The 20689-nt window shown below is 42.0% G+C and overlaps 1 protein-coding gene across 1 annotated transcript in view; it reads left to right on the top strand.

The window, feature by feature from the left end:
- Nucleotides 1-5942: 5942 nt before the first annotated feature.
- Nucleotides 5943-20689, top strand: part of MTHFS (methenyltetrahydrofolate synthetase) — a 31898-nt gene continuing 17151 nt past the window's right edge. Inside the window, exon 1 of the mRNA XM_004017785.6 lies at nt 5943-6112. Within this exon, the coding sequence (XP_004017834.2) occupies nt 5993-6112 (120 nt within the window). The 5' untranslated portion in view covers nt 5943-5992. The remainder of the gene's footprint in view (nt 6113-20689) is intronic.

The following is a 20689-nucleotide window of genomic DNA, read 5'->3' as shown; positions in this document are numbered from 1 at the left end:
TTCATATTAAAGGTTGATGATTGTGACATGAGGACATCTATACGAGAGCATTTTTTAGAAACACTTGCAACATGATTATTTTGACACAATTTGATTCCTGTTGACTCAGCTTTTTACTTCACTGAGAATTTCCACAATTCTCCCCCCCCCCCACCCATATCTAGTTAACTCAGTATGGGTTAATATCCAAGTTTAAAAAAAAATTTTTCTTTTGTATTGGCATATAGCTGATTAACAATGTCGTGATAGTTTCAGGTGAATAGCGAAGGGACTCATCCATACATATACATGCATCCATTCTCCTCCAAATTCCCCTCCCATCCAGGCTGCCACATAACACTGAGCAGAGTTCCATGTGCTATATACAGTAGGACCTTGTTAGTTATCCATTTTAAATATAGCAGTGTGGACATGTCCATTCCAAACTTCCAAACTATCCTTTCCCCCATCCTTCCCTCACCCCCGGCAACCAAAAGTCCATTCTCTAAGTCGGGGAAAATCTTTCTGTTTTGTAAGTAACTCCATTTGTATCATTTATTTTTAGATTCCATATATAAGGGATGTGACACAATATTTCTCCTTCTCTGACTCACTTCACTCAGTATGACACTCTCTAGGTCCATTCATGTTGCTGCAAATAGCATCATTTCATTCTTTTTTAACGAGTAGCCAATTCTTACAGCCTCAAGTCAAAGAAAATTTCTGCTGGAATGTTGGTGTTAGGTGATTTGTTAGGGTGCTATGAGGTGGGCGTTTTTGCTTAATCTGGGGCCAGGAAGCCTGTTGGTGATGATTGGGAGGCTTTTGGCAATGGTTACAAAGGGGCTCCATCAGTTGTAGAGGTGACCTTGGTTCTGGGCTCCCCGTCTGTGGCCTTGGCGCAAGGCCTCCCATCTGTGGCCTTGGGGCAGGACTCCACGCTTCTCTTCCCTCAAACACAGTGGAAACTAGCTTCATGAGCTCCACAATCTCTCCCCTTCTTCTTCTTCTTGTTTTTTTTTTTTTTTTCCAATTTGAGTCACTACCCTCCTTCTATTCCTTTGTGGAGCAATATAAAGTCATCTTATGCACAGCAGTTTAGGGACCATCTTTTCAGTACTCTGGTTTTCACCCTCTAACCCAAGTGAATGAAGCTTTCTCTATATCAGCACATTGTGACAGCTGTAACATCACCCATGCCCAGAGGTCTATAGGAGCACTGCATGCTGTGGGCCAAGTGGCGAGTTATGGAGGTGTTCAGTTCACCTGGGTCCAGGCTGAGAGGAGCCTTGTGTCCCATGATGTGAGGCTGGTTTTGAAAGTAATTTTTGAAAGAGACAGTGATACGGACAGAATGTTTTCTTTGTAAGGAAGCTGGGTTTGGTGGTGGTGGTGTGCCCTGACTGCAGGAGAGCTTACTGGCTGGGAGATGTGTGAGGAGCCTGCTGGAATGGATGGTTAGTGAATACTTGTTGATTTACACCTTGGTCAACTAAAATTTCACAGTAGGAGCTTTCCCATTCCATGCTTTCACTAGTTTATTTCTCAAACTTTTATTGTAAATTGGGATTTCCCTGGTGGTCCAGGGATAAGACTCCGAGTTCCCAGTGCAGGGGGCCTGGGTTAGATCCCTGGTTGGGGAACTAGATCCTGAATGCCACAACTAAAGGTCCTGCATGTCTCAACAAAGATCAATGAGCCTGTGTGACGATGCAGCCAAATAACCGCCCGGGCCCACTATATTTAAAACCATGGGTTCATACTGACACTTCTATTTTTGTGTGTTAAATACTGACACTTCTTTTTCTTTTGGCCATATTACCCAGCATGTGGGCTCTTAATACCCCCACCAGGTATTGAACCTGTGCTCCCTGCAGTGGAAGCGCAGAGCCTTAACCACTAGACTGCCAGGGAAGTCCTGGTACTGAGACTTCTAATTACAACCCTTTATTTTCTGGGGCTCCAAAATCTCTGCAGATGGGTGACTGAAGCCATGAAATTAAAAGACTCTTGCTTCTTGGAAGAAAAGCTATGACAAACCTAGACAGTGTATTAAAAAGCAGACATCACTTTGCTGACAAAGGTCCGTATAGTCAAAGCTATGGTTTTTTCAGTAGTCACATATGGATATGAGAGTTGGACCATAAAGAAGGCTGAGCACCGAAGAATGGATGCTTTTGAATTGTGGTATTGGAGAAGACTCTTGAGAGTCCCTCGGACAGCAAGGAGATCAAACCAGTCAATCCTAAAGGAAATCAATCCTGAATATTAATTGGAAGGAATGATACTGAAGTTCCAATACTTTGTCCACCTGATGCAAAGAGCTGACTCATTAGAAAAGACCCTGATGCTGGGAAAGATTGAAGGCAGGAGGAGAAGGGGATGATAGAGGACGAGATGGTTGGATGGCATCACCAACTCAATGGACATGAATTTGAGCAAGCTCTTGGAGATGGTAAAGGACAGGGAAGCCTGGCATACTGCAGTCCATGAGGTCACAAAGAGTCGAACATGACTGAGTGACTGAACAACAGCAACAACAATTACAACCCAGCACTAGAGGGTTCATTCCCCAATTCTCTATTTGTGACTTGTTTTTCCAACAGGAAGAAACCTGGCTCTCATTATCCAGAATATCTTTCATTATTGTTCAATTCTAGAATAAAGTCATTTCACAACTGTTAATACCCCTGTGAAAAACAAATGTACTAACTAGAGTGCAATATTTTTATAGTTATTTTTTGTCTTTGGCCTTATGGTATACAGTCAAAATACTCTTTTCCAAAGTTACTTAACTTAGTTCTTTTCTTCTCTACCCACTTCATTGTGGTTATGTTAATCATTTACATTACAATTCAGTTTGTTTGTCCCTGCGTGTATTCTAATATTTTGACATCTCTCCACACTTGGCTTGCATGTATATATATGTAGAACATTATAATAGTTTCAATTTCTCCGAACTCTTGTCAAAATTTGTCTCCTGTTTTTTCAATTGTCGACACTCTAGTGAGAAGTGGTATTTCTCTGTGGTTTTGATTTGAATTTCTCTAATGACTAATTATGATCTTTTTAAGTGCTTATTGGTCATTTGGATATTTGATGTGGAGAAATGTCTATTCAAGTCCTTTACTCATTTTTAAATAGGATTATCTTTTTTTCTTAAATTGCTGAGTTTTATGAGTTTTTGTATATTTTAGACACAGGTCCCTTTTAGATATATGACTTGTGAATAGTCTCTCCCATTCTGAAGGCTGTTTTTTCATTTTATTGATGGTGTCCTTTGATGCACAAATGTTTTAAATTTTGATGAAGTCCAATGTACTTTTCTTGCTTGTGGTTTTGGTGTTATAACTAAGAAACCATTGCCTAATCCAAGGTGATGAAAACTTGTGCCTATGTTTTCTTCTAAGACTTTTATTTGAGCTCTTACATTTAGGCTTTTTAAAATATATTTTGAATTTACTTTTGTATGTAGACATTCAGTTGTCCCAGTATCATTTGTTAGAAAAGACTATACTTTCCCTAAAGAATTATCTTGGTACTCTTGTTAAAAATTGACTATAAATGTAAAGGCTTATTTCTGGATTCTCAATTCTGTGACATTTTCCTATCTCCCTTTAGTCAAACACTGTAGTGTCTTGATCATTGCAGCCTTGAAATAACTTTTAAAGTTGGAAAGAGTGAGTTTTTCAACTTTGTTCTTCAAGATTGCTTTGGTTATTCTGGGTTCCCTGCATTAACATATGAATTTTAGGACTGGCTTATTGGTTTCTGCAAAAAGGCCAAGTTTGATAGGTGTTGCATCAATTCTATAATTTGTGGAGTATTACTATTTTAAAAATACTAAGTCTTCCAATCTACAAACATGGGCTGTCCTTTTGCTTATACAGGTCTTTCAACGATGCATTTGGCTTTCAGAAGTTTAACACTTTGTTAAATTTATTACTAAGTATCTTGTTTTTTTAATGTTGTAGTGGTGGTGGTTTAGTTGCTAAGTCGTGTCCAACTATTGTGACCCCATGGACTGTAGCCTGCCAGGCTCTTTTATCCCTGGGATTCTCCAGGCAAGAATACTGGAGTGGGTTGCCATTTCCTTCTCCAGGGGATCTTCCCAACCCAGGAATCAAACATAAGTCTCCTGCATTGCAGGCAGATTCTTTACCAACTGAGCTACGATGGAAACTCCTTTTGATGCTATAGTAAATGAAATTGTTTTTTAAGTGTCAGATTGCTCATTGCTAGCATATAGAAATCTATATTAATCAGCTTTCTTCAGAGAAGCTGATCCTACAGAATATAAACACATATGCTTTCAGTTCAGTTCAGTTCAGTTGCTCAGTCGTGTCCGACTCTTTGCAATGCCAGACCTTATATTTTATTATATATACTTAATAATGTATCTATTATCTTTTGATATGTGTGTATATATATAAATAAATATATACACTATGGTTTTTTCAGTAGTCACAGATGTGAGAGTTTGACCATAAGGAAGGCAGAGCACCAAAGAACTGATGCTTTTGAATTGTGGTGCTGGAGAAGAATCTTCAGAGTCTCTTGGACAGCAAGATCAAACCAGTCAATCGTAGAAGAAATCAATACTGAATATTCATTGGAAGGACTGATGCTGAAACTAAAGCTCCAAAACTTTGACCACTTGATGCAAAGAGCTGACTCACTGGAAAAAACCCTGATGTTGGGAAAGACTGAAGACAAAAGGACAAGGGGGAGGCAGAAGATGAGACAGTTAGGAGCATCTCTGACTCAACGGACATGAGTTTGAGCAAAGTCTGGGAAAAAATGAAGGACAGGGAAGCCTGATGTGCTGCAATCCATGGCGTCGCAAAATCGGATACGACTTAGCCACTGAACACACTCAACAGAATCTGTTGAGTCAATGATGCCATCCAACTACCTCATCCTTCCAGCTTCTGGAAAAGAAAAAGAGGAAGGCACTGAAACAGTAGGGAAAGGAAGCAGGGCATAACCTTGAACAGAATGACACAGCTCAAGGACAAAACATAAACTGATTAGATTAGAACCAAATAGATCCAAGATGGCGTATCTCAAGAGATCTTGAGCCTCAGTATAGGCTCATTACAACACATCAGAAAGTAGATAACACACCCACCAACATCAAGACAGTTCCAAGGCTGACCACAAAGGTCAAAAAGTGGGCAGCAGCCCACTTTCTGGAAATCCCCACCCCTTTCCCACAATAGCTGGAATAGGCCTCCTACTCATTAGTCTTTCCCACCCCTATAAAAAGTGACAACCTGGTAACCCCTGAACCCTGAGGCTGCTCTTGCTTTCTGAGCGGGCTCACACTCTGTGGACTGTCTTCAAATAAATCCACTTCTTACCTTTCACTTCATCTCTCTCTTAATTCTTTCCACAATGAGACATCAAGAACCTGAACTTCTTTAATACCAGAGGCTAGGTTTAAGATCTCAGTTAACAGATCATGGTTTCCGGTCCTGATCTAAGTTACACAGTTTCAGAGTTATTACAAACAAAAATGGTCATTTTTCCTTTAGCTAGTAGGACTGCCATGTCATGTGACTTTCTCAACTCTACCTGCCTCTGTTTTTTCAGGCCCCAGTACTTGCAGGGGCCATGGCACCCAGGGAATCGAGAGAGAGAGAGAGAGAGAGAGAGAGAGAGAGAGAGAGAGAGAGAGAGAGAGAGAGAGAGAGAGAGAGAGAGAGAGTGTCTGTGTGTGTGTGTACAGGGGGGGCCCTACAGTGCTCTTTTCAGCAGTACCCCAGGCCGAGAGGTCAGGCGTGTAGACCTGTCACCGGTGCAGAGCCAGTGAGCAGCAGGGAACCCCTTGCCTTTCATCTGCTGGGGGTGGGGCGCGCATCGATCGCGAAGGCTGCAAGATGCCAGGTCGCAAGGGCGGGAGGCGTGGCGCGCCTGGGGCCGGAAGCGGAGGGGGTGGGGGCGCGCCAGGACCCTCCCTTGGGCCGGCGGACCTCGCGGAGTGCGGACAGGGGCCGGACCGCACCAGGAGATGGCGGCAGCGGTGGCCGTGAGCGGCGCCAAGCGGAGCCTGCGGGCCGAGCTGAAGCAGCGCCTGAGGGCGCTGAGCGCTGAGGAGCGGCTGCGCCAGTCCCACCTCTTGGCCCAGAAGGTGAGAGACCGCGACGACAGCCATCGCAGCCCCGGAGCTGCAGCCAAGCCACGCCAGACCTGCGGATCTGCGCAGGCGCGGCCCTCTGGGCGCGCGCACGTCCGCCCGCCGCGCGCACGTCCGCTGAGCGCGCTCATGCCTGGTCCCCGTGAGCGCGCGCAAGTCCCACGATGGTTGTGGGGTATTGTTGGGCACAGTGTGGAGGGAATCAGCTCAACGTGGAGTGTTAAGGGTCTTGTGAGGGAGACGATGGAGGTGGGTGACAGGGTGCTGAGGCAAGAGCAGCGTGAGAACAGAAAGATCTGGAGGGCGGGACCACTTGGGTCCAAGGTACCTTCAGTTCAGTTCAGTTCAGTCGCTCAGTCGTGTCCGACTCTTTGCGACCCCATGAATTGCAGCATGCCAGGCCTCCCCATCCATCACCAACTCCCGGAGTTCACTCAGACTCACGTCCATCGACTCAGTGATGCCATCCAGCCATCTCATCCTCTGTGGTCCCCTTCTCCTCCTGCCCCCAATACCTCCCAGCATCAGAGTCTTTTCCATTGAGTCAAATGTTCTCATGAGGTGGCCAAAGTATTGGAGTTTCAGCTTTAGCATCAGTCCTTCTGATAGGTAGGTAGAACAGGGAAAAGGAGTCCAAAATGGCAGTGGCTACAAGATAAGGAAGGGAAGAGCCCGTGAAAATGAAACAAAAGATGGTCCCAGGACCAGAGTGAGGACCTCAGGTAAGACAACACTCCAGGCTGGCCCAATTTACATAGGACTGGCCCAGGGAGAGATAAACATATAAATAGAGGAGCCAAAGCTAGCTTTCTCTCTCTCTCTCTCCCGCAGGCTAGGGCGCTCTTCTCCTCGTGTCTTTAGAGCGACATGCCCTCACACCTCAAAGATGGATTTTCCTGCTAGCTTCTAAATAAAATAGAGCTGTAACATTGAGCTGCAACACTGATTTTTCTAAGAGCTATAACGGTCCATTTGAGACCTGAGAGGTATAACACGGTCTATCCAAGACCTGAGAGCTGTGACACGCTGAGGGGGCTTTAATGTCCGTCACTCCAAATCTTTGTTGTGACGAGACAAAGAATCGAGGCACATACACTCACGTGACACTTCCAAAGAACACCCAGGACTGATCTCCTTTAGAATGGACTGATTGGATCTCCTTGCAGTCCAAGGGACTCTCAAGAGTCTTCTCTAACACCACAGTTCAAAAGCATGAATTCTTCAGCCCTCAGCTTTCTTCACAGTCCAACTTTCACATCCATCCATGACCACTGGAAAAACCATGGCCTTGACTAGACGGACCGTTGTTGGTAATGTCTCTGCTTTTGAATTTGCTATTTAGGTTGGTCATAACTTTCCTTCCAAGGAGTAATCATCTTTTAAATTCATGGCTGATTCCACCATCTGCAGTGATTTTGGAGCCCCCCAAAATAAGTCTGACACTATTTCCTCTGTTTCCCCATCTATTTGCCATGAAGTGATGGGACCAGATGCCATGATCTTAGTTTTCTGAATGTTAAGCTATAAGCCAACTTTTTCACTCTTCTCTTTCACTTTCATCAAGAGGCTTTTTAGTTCTTCACTTTCTGCCATAAGGGTGGTGTCATCTGCATATCTGAGATTATTGATATTTCTCCCAGCAATCTTGATTCCAGCTTATGCACTCTTAAAGAATTACAGGGACTTCAGATAGTTCGGACTGTGGCCTCCCAAAGCAGGCCATGGGTTTGATCTCTGGTCTTGGAGAACTAAGATCCCTCATGCTTCGTGATGTGGCTGGAAAAAAAAAGTTATGAAAAAGAGTCCATAGCAGTAAAATGACCAGAGAAAGATACGATTACTTCAGAGGAGCACCTGCAAAATAGGGTGCAGAGATGGTCAAGGATGGAAGCCCTTCGGAACCTGTGGAGGGCTGGGCCCTGTCTCTGTGGCCTCGGGCCTATCCTTATGTCACGCAGTAGGTGAACGTTAAGTACATTTTTGAATTAATGACAGAAAGAACTGATTCTCATACTCAGCCTGCTCAAGAAGATAGGACACAGGAGAGATGAGAGAACTGAGTCTGGTTTCCTGTCTCTTGGTTATGATGCCTCCAGTTTGTTACTTTCACAGATTAACTTGCTGTGTATTAATACTTTGTTCATGTGATGATACCAGTTTCTCTTATCAGTAAAACAGTCGATAGATCCTGTCCCAGAGGCATGTGCCAAAGGTGTCTGTGAGACTGGTTTTTGTTGGACACCAGAGAGGGGAAAAATGAGTGTCCTATGAATAACTAAATATTAGTGATTCTGTGTCAAACTAGTGATCCATCTTCCTCAACATCTGGATGTTATATTTGGATGTTATCAGGATGTTATATACCAATGTTATATTTGGAATTAACTTCTTTTCCTTGATGTGCCTTGAAATTAGATGTGCCATAAGAATTTCTTAATTACCCTTCACTAATATACCATCCATCCATTAGTTTCTCAAAATTCCTGTGGGTTAAAACAGTAAAGCAAATACAAGCATTTCATTCCACTCTTTGTGTATATAGGTGTGCATGAGGTGGGGGGGGTCTATGCAGATGATGTCTATGCAGATGTTGGTTTATTCAAACTCAGTATTTTTAGCGATTATGAGGAAGGCATTGGTTGCTTTAGTGAGTGTGGAGACGCATATCATCTTATCCTTACTCTAGGTGCTTAAAATTTAGCTAATTAATTCACATATACTGAACCCTGTCAGGGTCCAGCCCAGGTGGATCCAGGGAATTCGAAGCGGGGACGGCGTCGGCATCTGAGGAATTAACTGCTTAATTAAAGATATGGAGGGAGATTAGAAAGAAATAGTGTAGTAGGAAAATAAGTGGAGAAAAGAGGCTGAATAACTTGGTTTATGCAGAAAACCAATAAAACTCCAAGACAAGGAGTTTGCACCACCTATGTAGGCCACCGGCTCCCGCTTGAATAGCGGAGGATGCCCCGCCTTGGGCTCCCTCTCGCGTGGGTCTTAGAAACCAGGGCAAGTAAGTAGACATGGCGAGCCTCCATGCTCCAGATCGGAATTCAGCCAGAAAAGAAGAGAATGAGAAAAGACCACACGGGGGAAACCAGTCTTTCCAGGAACTGATCCGTTTCTTTATTTTCCAGGTCCACTTTTATACTTTTAGTTATACATAGAGATAAATGTGTTCTCAGCATATCTTTGTTCTTACAAGGGTCTTAACATTTGTTTTATAAAATCTTCTGGTCTGGAGACCGATTAACATTTTATGGCCCCACCTTTCTTTCTATAAAGGTTAATCGATCAGAAAACTTGTTTCCCCTTAAGATCTGTTTAGTCTTAAGATAGTGATAAAGTTACATTTTTACATAGCAAGGACACAATGATTTATAACAAAGAAAGAGGAGTACAGTGATCTATAACAAAAGAGAAAATTCATTCACTCAAAAGTCTAGTATTGCTAACATCAAAACTACTATATTTCTTTTTCTACATTCCAATTATATCGATTAACATACTCCCAGGTGCCTAAGGATATGGAGGCCTGGCAGCAATCATTAACTCAGCAATGAAACCCTTCACCAACATGCTTTTTGTCTTTAGAAAAATGCTATGCTAACTAAGACTTTCAAAATACTCCAAACTCTCTGTGCTGTTTATGGTTGAGAGGTTGTAAACAATCATGTAGGTAGTAGCAAGAGTGTGGATAAGCCTGTCACACAAGCTAGCCTGCCAGCAGAGAGGTTTTTGGACTGAAACACCCTTGTCACACCCAGGAGATTTAATAACTGGAGTCCTAAGTTAACTCTTTTTCAGAGAGAGGTGGTGGAGAATAGCCCCCCATAATGTCAGAAGTGTAGGTGAAAGGCATAATGCAGCGAGGCAGGCAAACTCTGGTGTTTGGGGCAGATGCACGAGCAGATCCAGCGAGGCTCCCTTAAGGCCTGACTCGCCTTTGCCTGTCGGGCCCCTTAACCTCATGACCTTTGCCACGGGCGGGACTCCTCATGCTCCAGCAGAACCCTTTGTTGTTGTTTAGTTGCTAAGGCATGCCTGACTCGTGACCCCATGGACTGTAGCACGCCAGGCTCCTCTGTCCATGGAATTTTTACAGCAAGAATACTGGTGTGGGTTGCTGTTTCCTTCTCCCAGGGATCTCCCTGGACCAAGGACTGAACCCATGTCTCCTGCACGGAAGGAGCCATCAGGTTTACCTCTGAGCCACCAGGGAAGCCCATATTGAACCCTACTGTGGCCCATACTTTGCCATGTACTTAGTTATAGGATGAAAAAGATAGGATTGTTGCTCTAAAGGAGCAGAGTCTGGAAGAAGAAACAGACATGTGAATAAAGAATTCCAGTGCTTTCAGATAATCTGGTAAACATCAATTGTAGAAATATAACTTAGGGGAGGGGGACTCAGAAGGCTTTCCTTCTATAGGGAGATGTTTGAGATGTTTTTTGTAGTACAAGATGAATTTTGTCAGGTGAAGGGAACGTGGGATGGGTGAACATGTACAGGAATATTTTGGCAAGAGAAGGAAAGGCACAATTGAACATGGATTTTGGAGCTCTGCAGATCTGGATTTAATCTGGCTACACTGCATTTCAGCTGCCTAGGGCCTTGGACAAATCCCTTAATCATTCTGAGCCTCTGGTTCCTTATCTGTAAGAGGGATAGTGCCATCCTTGCAAGACCTATGGTGAGGATTAAAGAAGTGGCTAAGGGATGTATTGATAAATCCTGTAGGAAGAGAATATTGGCAGCACTTTTGGAAAATAGGTTAGGGATGGAAGAACGAAGAAAAAATATATAGAGGGCAGTAGGGGGCTGTTGTGATAGTTTGGATGAGAGATAATAAAGCTATAAACAAGGGTGTGGATGGTGAAGCTGAGGGGAAAAAGGCAGGTGAATGGGAGACTATGCAGTGAGACCCACCAGGATTGGGCAGTTAATTGGATGACATTAGAAAGTACTGGGAAAGAGGAGTCACTTATGATTTCAGAATTTAGAGCTGGAGGTAAATGTTTGTTTATTTATTTTTAAATACTTACTTATTTGGCTGTGTTGGGTCTTAGTTGAGGTACATGGGCTTAGTTGCTCCCCAGCATGTGGGATCTTAGCTCCCAAACCAGGGACTGAACCTGCTTTCCCTGGATTGCAAGGTGGATTTTTAAATACTGGACCACCAGGGAAGTCCTGATAAAGGATTTTTAACATTACTAGGTGCAAGGAATGTAGGTGTTGGAGTAGATTTTGGAGGGGCATGGGGAAAATAAAGATGAGTTCAATTTGGTTTCTTTGTCTTATGGTACATCAGAAACAAAACACTCCAGGTGGGAATAGGAGCCATATAGAGACAGGACCACTGGTATATATGTATAGATATAGAGACAATACACTGGACAGCTGAGCACTGGCATCTGAGGAGAGACCCACAGCTCTCAGTAATAAATATACTTGAGCACATATACCCAGATGTACTCATGTAAGACATCTGTCTCATAACCAAAGATTTCATAACTCTTACTGTATATGATGAACTCTAATATTTTCTGTTTCATTTGCTGATTGTAACTCACGGTTGTTTCATGACCAACCATGGATCAAGGCCCAAAATATCAACGTACTCGGACTAGAACAGTGATTTGCCATAATGTGTGTACAATACAATAAAAGTATTAAGTGATGTCTTTCTCCAGTAATTTTAAAGTAGGTATATTCTTGTTGACAGAGAAATTAAAAAAAAATAATTTAGGATTTTACCAGAAAATGACATATAGTAAAGAAATCAAGCTTTGTGCTGTAATTTGACTCCTCAGCAAATAAGATGAGGAAATTAGTGCCCAGTACTTATTTTGTCTTATATCCTATGTGCCAATTTCTTTCTTTTTTAAAAAGTATTTATTTATTTAACTGTGCTGGGACTGCTTCCCTGGTGGCTCAGATGGTAAAGAATCTGCCTGCAATGCGGGAGACCTGGGTTGGATCCCTGGGTTGGGAAGATCCCCTGGAGGAGGGCATGGCAACTCACTGCAATATTCTTTTTTGTTTGTTTGTTTGTTTTAATATAAATTTATTCATTTTAATTGGAGGCTAATTACTTGACAATATTGTATTGGTTTTGCCATACATCAACATGAATCCGCCACGGGTGTACATGTTCCCCATCCTGAACCCCTCTCCCACTTCCAGTATTCTTGACTGGAGAATCCCCATGGACAGAGGAGCCTGGTAGGCTACAATCCATGGGGTCGCAAAGAGTCAGACACAAGTGAGTGACTAAGCACACAGGAGGGACTTAGTTACAGCAGGTGGGATCTAGTTCCCTGACCAGGGATGGAACCCAGGACATTGGGAACACAGAGTCTTAGCCACTGGACCAGCATGGAAGTCCCACTTCTGAATTGTTTTAATTTCGGTAATCTTAATTTTAATTTCCAAGTATTAAAAAGAAATTATCTGCTTTCTTTCCAAAGCAGCTTTTTTTTGCCCTATAGATGCATCTATCTTCTTGAACTTGTCTGAGAAGACTAATTAGAATTTTTTTAAAAAAATCCATGTTCTCTGAATTACAATTATCTGTTTCCTGCTGGATCACTCTCCTCACCTCCCCTTTTAAAAAATCCTTCTAATTAGTGTTTGGCTTTCTAAAATGTTTGATGAACCTTTATTGTCTGTACATATTTATGAATGAAGGTGTGATCACTAAAGTGGGGATTTCCTTTGCTTTTAGTAGCCGCTTTGGAATTCTGTGGTAAGAACGGACTCTTGTCTGACCTACATCCTTGTTCTCCCAGTGTTGTAATTTGTTGCTGTTATCTGTAAATATTGTCCTATCCAGGGCTTTTCTGGTGGCTCAGTGGTAAACCCACCTGACAATGCAGAAGATGCAGGTTCTATCCTTGGGTCAGAAAGATCCCCTGGGGAAGGAAATGGCAACCCACTCCAGTATTCTTACCTGGGAAATCCCATGAACAGAGGAGCCTGCTGGGTTACAGTCTATGGGGTTGTGAAAGAATCAGGCAGGACCGAGCACTTATGTGCGCGCGTGTGCGCACACACACGCACACACACGGGTTACAGTTCTGTAGAACTCAAAGACATTGTTATGCATATTTCTTTGAGTAGGAACCAGGACCCTATCTCAAGGCTGTATCACCATTTGATTGTTTTTCCTGTTTCTGTAACCCCTCCCCTCCCTGATTAGCAATTGTTTGAATCCACCCTTTGGAACTCAGGGAAAGTCAAGGAGGCTGAATGAAGCCTATATCTTACAGATAAGAAACGGAGAACACACAACAGATCTGTACTCCAGAGCCCCACAGAGTCCTGCTCAGTTTGTATTTAGGGAACTGGGCAACTATGACTGTGATAACTTCCTGTCAAAATGGGGCATAGGACTGCCCCAGCTTGGAGAATAGACACTGAATTGGAAGTATTCCTGAGTTCCCAGTCCCAGAACTGACTCTTGGTCTGCCATTTTGTTGTAACAGACCCAATTAGAAGCAGCTGTAGGAGGGATAACTGGAATTTTAATAGACAAAATAAATGTCACTTCTTTTTAGAAGAATAGGCCTGAAACCCAGTCTGGACCTGGCACTTCAGAGAGACTTGTAGCCAGGTAGCCAGTTGCCCAGTTTTATAAAAAGTAAGGTAGAAAAAAATAAAAAATAAAAAGTAAGGTAGAAGTTCAGAGAAGGCAATGGCACCCTACTCCACTACTCTTGCCTGGAAAATCCCATGGACGGAGGAGCCTGGTAGGCTGCAGTCCGTGGGGTCGCTGAGTCAGACATGACTGAGCGACTTCCCTTTCACTTTTCACTTTCATGCAATGGAAAAGGAAATGGCAACCCACTCCAATGTTCTTGCCTGGAGAATCCCAGGGACGGGGTCGCACAGAGTCAGACACGACTGACGCGACTTAGAAGCAGCAGCAGCAGCAGCAGCAGCGAGGTAGAAGTTACTAGCCTCCAGCAGACATTGTTTTGAGAATGGTGACATCCAAGCCTGACGTGACTCAAAAAACTCGTGTTTAGCAATACAAGGTCTAATCTGAAAGTACACCCATAGCATCACCTAGTTATTTCCCAGAATGTTTGAACCATAGCTACTCTATTTTGACTTTTAATTGTAAACTTTTTCTTAATAGCCAAAGCAGATTTCACCGTTAATGACGTCAGTGTTTTTCTACGTATGAGAAGATGCAAGAATTGGAACTCGTAAAATCTTTTCTGGAAAAGATCTAACTACCTGATGGCCTGTTTTGCCAGTTTTTCCCAGAGCACGGAGTGCCTCATTCTTGATTTTCACCCTGAACTCCTTTCAGGGGAGTTGAAAGTCAGCAGTTGCAGTGGCCATGATTTAATCTTTGTAGATGTGGATGGCAAGTACCAGTTTTCAGTTGGCAGAGCCCCTTTTTGGTTATAAACTTGACCATGATTTTGAGGGAGGCATTTCATGACTATTTTATCCCATGGTGCTGAGAATGTCCATTTTCAGGTTTGGCAAAGATTTTGTTAACAGGCCACTCAATGTGCTGTTACTGGACTAGGCCATAGAATAGTATCCAGAATTCTCTGGACCACCTGTCTTACTAGCCTCTTGGTCCAGGAAAGCATTCCCTCTTGTTGCTTCTTCCCATATCTAGAGTTACACTGTTACCATCATCGATCTCATATGGAACTATATATTATTGTATCACAGGCCTCAGTCACCCATTTGGCAGTGTAAGAAACAGCAATTTTGTAAAACAGGTGAAATACAAATAACATAGCCAGCAGTATTAGTAAAGTCACAAGTAAGACTTAAGAGCTTCCATTAGATGTAGCTCAGTATATCACAGGTCATTGTACTTAGCTTACTCTGTACGAATCTTCATCTTCCAGGGAAATTATATATTGGCACTGTCTATAAGGCACATAGCCCAGTTTTCTGGTGTTACTAGACTGATCATCTTTAGTATGATTTAATTGTTTCCAACATAGAGGAGCCTTTAAACCTAAATTACCATAGCCTGGCATTATCTATATAAATCCATCCTATAATTGTGGGAGATGTGTTTTCCTCCTTTGCTGAAACTTTGCTTGTTGATCTGTTTGAGCTTGAATAATAGAAGAAAGCTCAAATTTATGGCCAGAGTCAGAGCAGGCATTATTAATTGGCCTGGTGAGGGGATCCCATCTAGTAATATCACAGTGATCTGAATATGACTATATATATATATATATATATATATATATATATATATATTTAAAGTAAATTTTCTCAGGGCCAACCAGTTAGAGTCTTATAGTAGAGAAATTTAACAAGGTAACCCAGAACTAGACACAGGTAATTGGCCACAAACCCAACAATTGGATTGATTTCTAAAACTAGCATCGGATCAGGTCTATGATAGAAAAGCATTTGATTTGTATGCAAATGTCTAAGAAGTCAAGAAAACATTATAAATGATCATACAAATCAGGTCCAGCATCTTGGACAAGCTATCTACCTCTGATGTCGTCATCTTCTCATCCTGGTGTAGTGTAGTTTCTCCTCTGTTTGAGCATCATTTTAAGGAGAGATCAGGTCAGCTGCCTTCTCTATAGACCAATCCAGTGTAGTGGCCTTTGGAAGTGGGAATTAATCTAAAAGTTAATTTCTCTTCAGTTTCATGCATGAGCTAGTTAAGAGTACCTGATAAAAAAAGTCCTTCCATCCAGGTTGGAGATAGGCCCTAAAATTATGTCTTTTTCCAGTACTGGTTGTAGGTCATGAGGCATCTGATCTTCATCCAAAGATAGATTACTGAGATAAGCTTCAGAAACAAACTTAGGGTGTCCTTTAAGAGTTCAATTAAATTTTACATTAATATAACAGCAAAAAACTATCCAAGAAATGAGTCTTAGTAGATGCAGACCTCCATTAACAAACTGGGATTTAACATTTATTGAAAAGTCCTTTTTTTTCCCCTAAAATTACCCTCATTTTTTGTAAAATATAACCAAATTAAAGCTAGTTTGTTTGCAAAATAGGTCTGTTCTTACTAATTTTGGTCTGATGATTTATATAACCATAATTGATCATAGACTTTTTATTTTGCTGAAACATTTATAGAGTCTAAGACTGAATTTTTAAAATAAAACAGGGCTGGGAAACTTACACCAAAGGCTTATCACAGATTTTGCCTAACAAATCTAGGTGAATTTTTCCCCTTTTAAGGTCTCAAAAATTCCTTGAGATTTTTGTACCTGTTAGTGAGATAACCTTCCTAACTCATTTGATAAACTTACTGGAAACCTAAGAGTTTCCAATTTCTGGAGGAGTCAGATAGAGAGAAAATATAATTGTTTTGTTTATAACATATAATTTTACCAAAGTATTGTCATAATTAGTTTGAGCGAAAGGTTTTCCCTATTCCCAGAAAACATAAGAAGATTCAAACCCGTAATTTTTTAGATAGAGACCATAAAAGTTATAAGCATATTTGCTGGTTCATTCAGACCTTCTGCTAACTTTTATGTAGTTACCAGGTTTTCCATTAGAATACCAGGATATATCAGAATGTTAAGAACTCCATATAATTTCTAGGATATCTGTATTAGTAATTTTACCATACATTATAACATGAGTGGATTTATTACTCATTTGATAATCTTTTCCATGTAATTTAACCAACCAAATAAATACAGTTTAATATCTCTCCTTGGGATATTTCAGGGGCCCTCTGAAGCACCCCAAAGTTAGCTAGAGGTCAAAAGAACTTCAAAAGAATTCGATTTAGAAAGTTTTATCAAAAAGATCAATTAAAAGGGTTTAGAACATTTGGTCAGATTTAGTCAATGTTGGTGGGTGTATAATTTAGATTGTTGATATGTCAAAATAGGGGTAAATACCAAGGCTCAAGGTCTAGTGAAAGTCAGCTCCGCCATCTTGGACCTAGTTGACTGTAACCAGTTTTTTGATGGCTGTGTCATTTCTAACAAAATCCATTTATCTAACTAATTGTAATCCAGTTTTAGAAAATCCTGATCATGCATAACTCTTTAGTATTTTTTTATACCTTTTTTTTTTTTTTTACTTAAAACATATTTCCTACTTCCCTTTAGCAAACAAGAACTAACTTTTATATTAGCATTTTATAGATTGGTGAGCATAAATACCAGTGATAATTTCTAAAACCCTTGCTTAGAACATTTTAGGATGGCAACAAACATTATTCATTTATAGTCCCAAATCTCTTTAGTTTTCTTTAAAGGAAATTAGTGTTTAGTAGTAAATGTTTCAAAACCTTATTTTATTTGGACATGACCTATTCAATAGACTTCCACCACTTAGCACACTTGGCACAACCCTTAGAAATTTAAGTTACGCCAATCTGGAGAGACTATTTTAGACAGATATTTCTAAAGAATAATTATTCTTAAGAGTTTATATAAAAGCTCATATCTCATTGACTTTTTTTAGAAGTTTCTTCACTTGAGGTAATTTCCTTGTTGATAAACTTGTAACAGATATGATAATATTAATTTATATTAAACCCAGGTACAATGAAAATATTCTACTTAATGTTAATTACTCTAAGACATGTTTATTAGATAGGTCAACAAACAAACATTAATATCAGGTATTTAATACTGAATATTTCCCAGTTCACATGAACCTGGAATTTATTGTTTAATTTAGAATTATTTGATTTGTAAGCACTTACTTTTCTTTAAGCCAATTAAATAGAGCTCATTTACAAATTAACCTCAAAAATATTATCCAGAGACAAAGACATACCAAGACATATTTAGACAGACACAACACAAGATCTAGCTTCATTTTCTTAGTTTAGTCATGAATTAGATACTACAATATAAAATTTACTAGTTTATTAAAAAAACAGTTGAAATAAATAAAAATTGTAAAGTGTTTTTTCCTCTTTTCCCCTCAGTCTCAGGAGTTAGAGATGGTCTAGATAAGTGTTCCTGAGAGCCCTGGTCTCAAGGCACAGGGAAAGAAAATCAAGTTCTAACAAAATGGCGGCAGGTCTAAACCAAATGGTGGCCAGACAAAGCAAAATGGCCATCAAAAATCACAACACAGAACACAGAGTTAAAACACACACATATAAACCTGGCAGTCCTCATCAGACATTCCCTTAAATACAAGAATACAGTCTCTCAGAAAACCTCCTATAGAGACACAGAACTTCAGATCCAAGTACTAACAGAGTAAAGAAAATATCTCGGGTCTTCAGAGATTTCAAAGGGAGGAAAGGAAGCCAGGTTGAAAGAAGGGGGAGGAGGCGGGAGGGGGGAGGCAAAAGGGGTGGCCTTACAGACGTCTCCTGCCACCTGCAGATACCCAGGCATTATGGGACTTTACTCTGGGCCTCCAGAGAAGGGAGGATGGGAACTCGGCCCTACCAGAAATCAGACCAGACCAGAACCAGAATTCTAGTTCTCTGCCAAGAGGAGGTGATCAGTCTCCAATCCTCAGTTCAAGCTGAGGCCCTTCGACCAGATTCCTGCATCCAGGACCGGGGGACTAGAAAAACAGGGAAGGATAGGAAGGGTTAAGGAGAGGAAAGAGAGAGGGAAGGGGAGAGAGGTCAATAAAGTCTCTTGTTCCTTAACGGTCGGGGCACTCTGGCCAGTTGTCCACGTCAGGAAGAGACCAGGGACAAAAGGGTCCCAGTTGTGGCCGCTGGGTCTGGTCCATGGGCAGGCAAGCTAGCCCCTGAGTACCCCGAGTGGTCAGGATGTCAGTCTCAGTGAAGAAGAATCCCCACCAGAGTCGCCGTTTGTTGCAGCAAAGGGGACCCCTACTGCTGCTGCTGCTAAGTCGCTTCAGTCGTGTCCGACTCTGTGCGACCCCATAGACGGCAGCCCACCAGACTCCCCCATCCCTGGGATTCTCCAGGCAAGAACACTGGAGTGGGTTGCCATTTCCTTCTCCAATGCATGAAAGTGAAAAGTGAAAGGGAAGTCGCTTAGTCGTGTCCAACTCTTAGCGACCCCATGGACTGCAGCCCACCAGGCTCCTCCATCCATGGGATTTTCCCAGCTAGAGTACTGGAGTGGGGTGCCATTGCCTCCTCCGAAGGGGACCCCTACCAGGGCCCAAAACCGGGCTCTTGTCTAACACTCGGAAATGAACTGTCCGAGGAGACACGTGCTGACAAAGCAAGATGTTTTATTGGGAAAGGGCACCTGGGTGGAGAGCAGAGGGTAAGGGAACCCAGGAGAACAGCTCTGCCATGTGGCTCGCAGTCTTGGGTTTTACGGTGATGGGATTAGTTTTTGGGTGGTCTTTGGCCAATCATTCTAATTCAGAGTCTTTCCTGGTGGCGCACGCGTCTCAGCCAAGATGGATGCTAGCGAGAGAGATTCTGGGAATTGGACAGATAAGCTGTGTCTCCTTTAGACCTTTCCCGAACTCTTCCGGTTGGTGGTGGCTTATTAGTTCCATATTCCTTATCAGGATCTCCTGTCATAAAACAACTCATGCAAATGGTTACTATGGTGCCTGGCCAGGGCGGGCAGTTTCAATCAGTGTGCTTCCCCAAACAGTCTCACAGTGAATTTTAACTGATGTTTGTTACTGCTTGTTCAGGTTTTGATTTTCTATGTTCTGCTTTAAAGAGCCCAAGATAGGCACTTAACTTTCCCAGAAAGTACTTGGGTGCCAAAAGCCTCAGGTCTGCCCAGTGTCCAGGTCTTACAGTTCCACTTGCTTTGCCCACTTCGGGCCTGATAACAGCTTTGTAACTGCTCAGAAAGATGGAGTTAGCTTCCTTCCTTGGCACTGGGTTGGTGTGCTTTTGTCTACTTAACTCTGTGTCCCTTTTTATTAGGAATAACTGGATATTCTGTGCCTGTGTTTTTCTGGCACTCATATTTATAAGCCACCTTTGCAGTCACTTTTCCTTCTTAGCTCAGAGAACAGGGAAGAACAGAAAAGGAAGAAAAAGGGAGCTGAGGGCTAACTTCAGAGACTAGGGATGTTCTGGGATTATTAACATTTCTATAGTGAGCAAAGCTCAGCCCATTACTTCTGCTTCTTGTTAAACTGAGTATAAAAGAATGCTTTCACCCAGGTCCTCCTTCTTATTAATACAACATGGCACTCATTTTAGAGGGCCTTTGCTTCTCCAGGATCCCCCACCTTCCATTTTTGTGAACACTTTTATTTTTTATATTATTTAAAAAAATTATTTTTGGTGCACCTACTAACTCTAAATATTCATTGGAAGGAATAATGCCCAAGCTGATGCTCCAATACTTTGGCCACCTGATGTGAAGAGCCGACCCACTGGAAAAGACCCTGATGCTGGGAAATATTGAGGACAGGAGGAGAAGGGGGACAGCAGAGGATGAGATGGTTGGATGGCATCACTAACTCAATGGACCTAAGTTTGATCAAACTCTGGGAGATGATGAAGGACAGGGAAGCCTCGTGCGCTGCAGTCCATGGGGTTGCAAAGAGTTGGATACGACTGAGCGACTGAACAGCAACAACTGTGGCATGTGGGATCTTAGTTGCCTGACCAGGGATCAACCCTTGCCCCCTGTGGTGGAAGTCTTAACCACTGGACCATCATAGAA

The sequence above is a fragment of the Ovis aries genome, chromosome 18, assembly GCF_016772045.2.
Source record: "Ovis aries strain OAR_USU_Benz2616 breed Rambouillet chromosome 18, ARS-UI_Ramb_v3.0, whole genome shotgun sequence".
Classification (NCBI taxonomy): Eukaryota; Metazoa; Chordata; class Mammalia; order Artiodactyla; family Bovidae; genus Ovis; species Ovis aries.
This window is presented reverse-complemented; position numbering and strand designations above follow the sequence as displayed.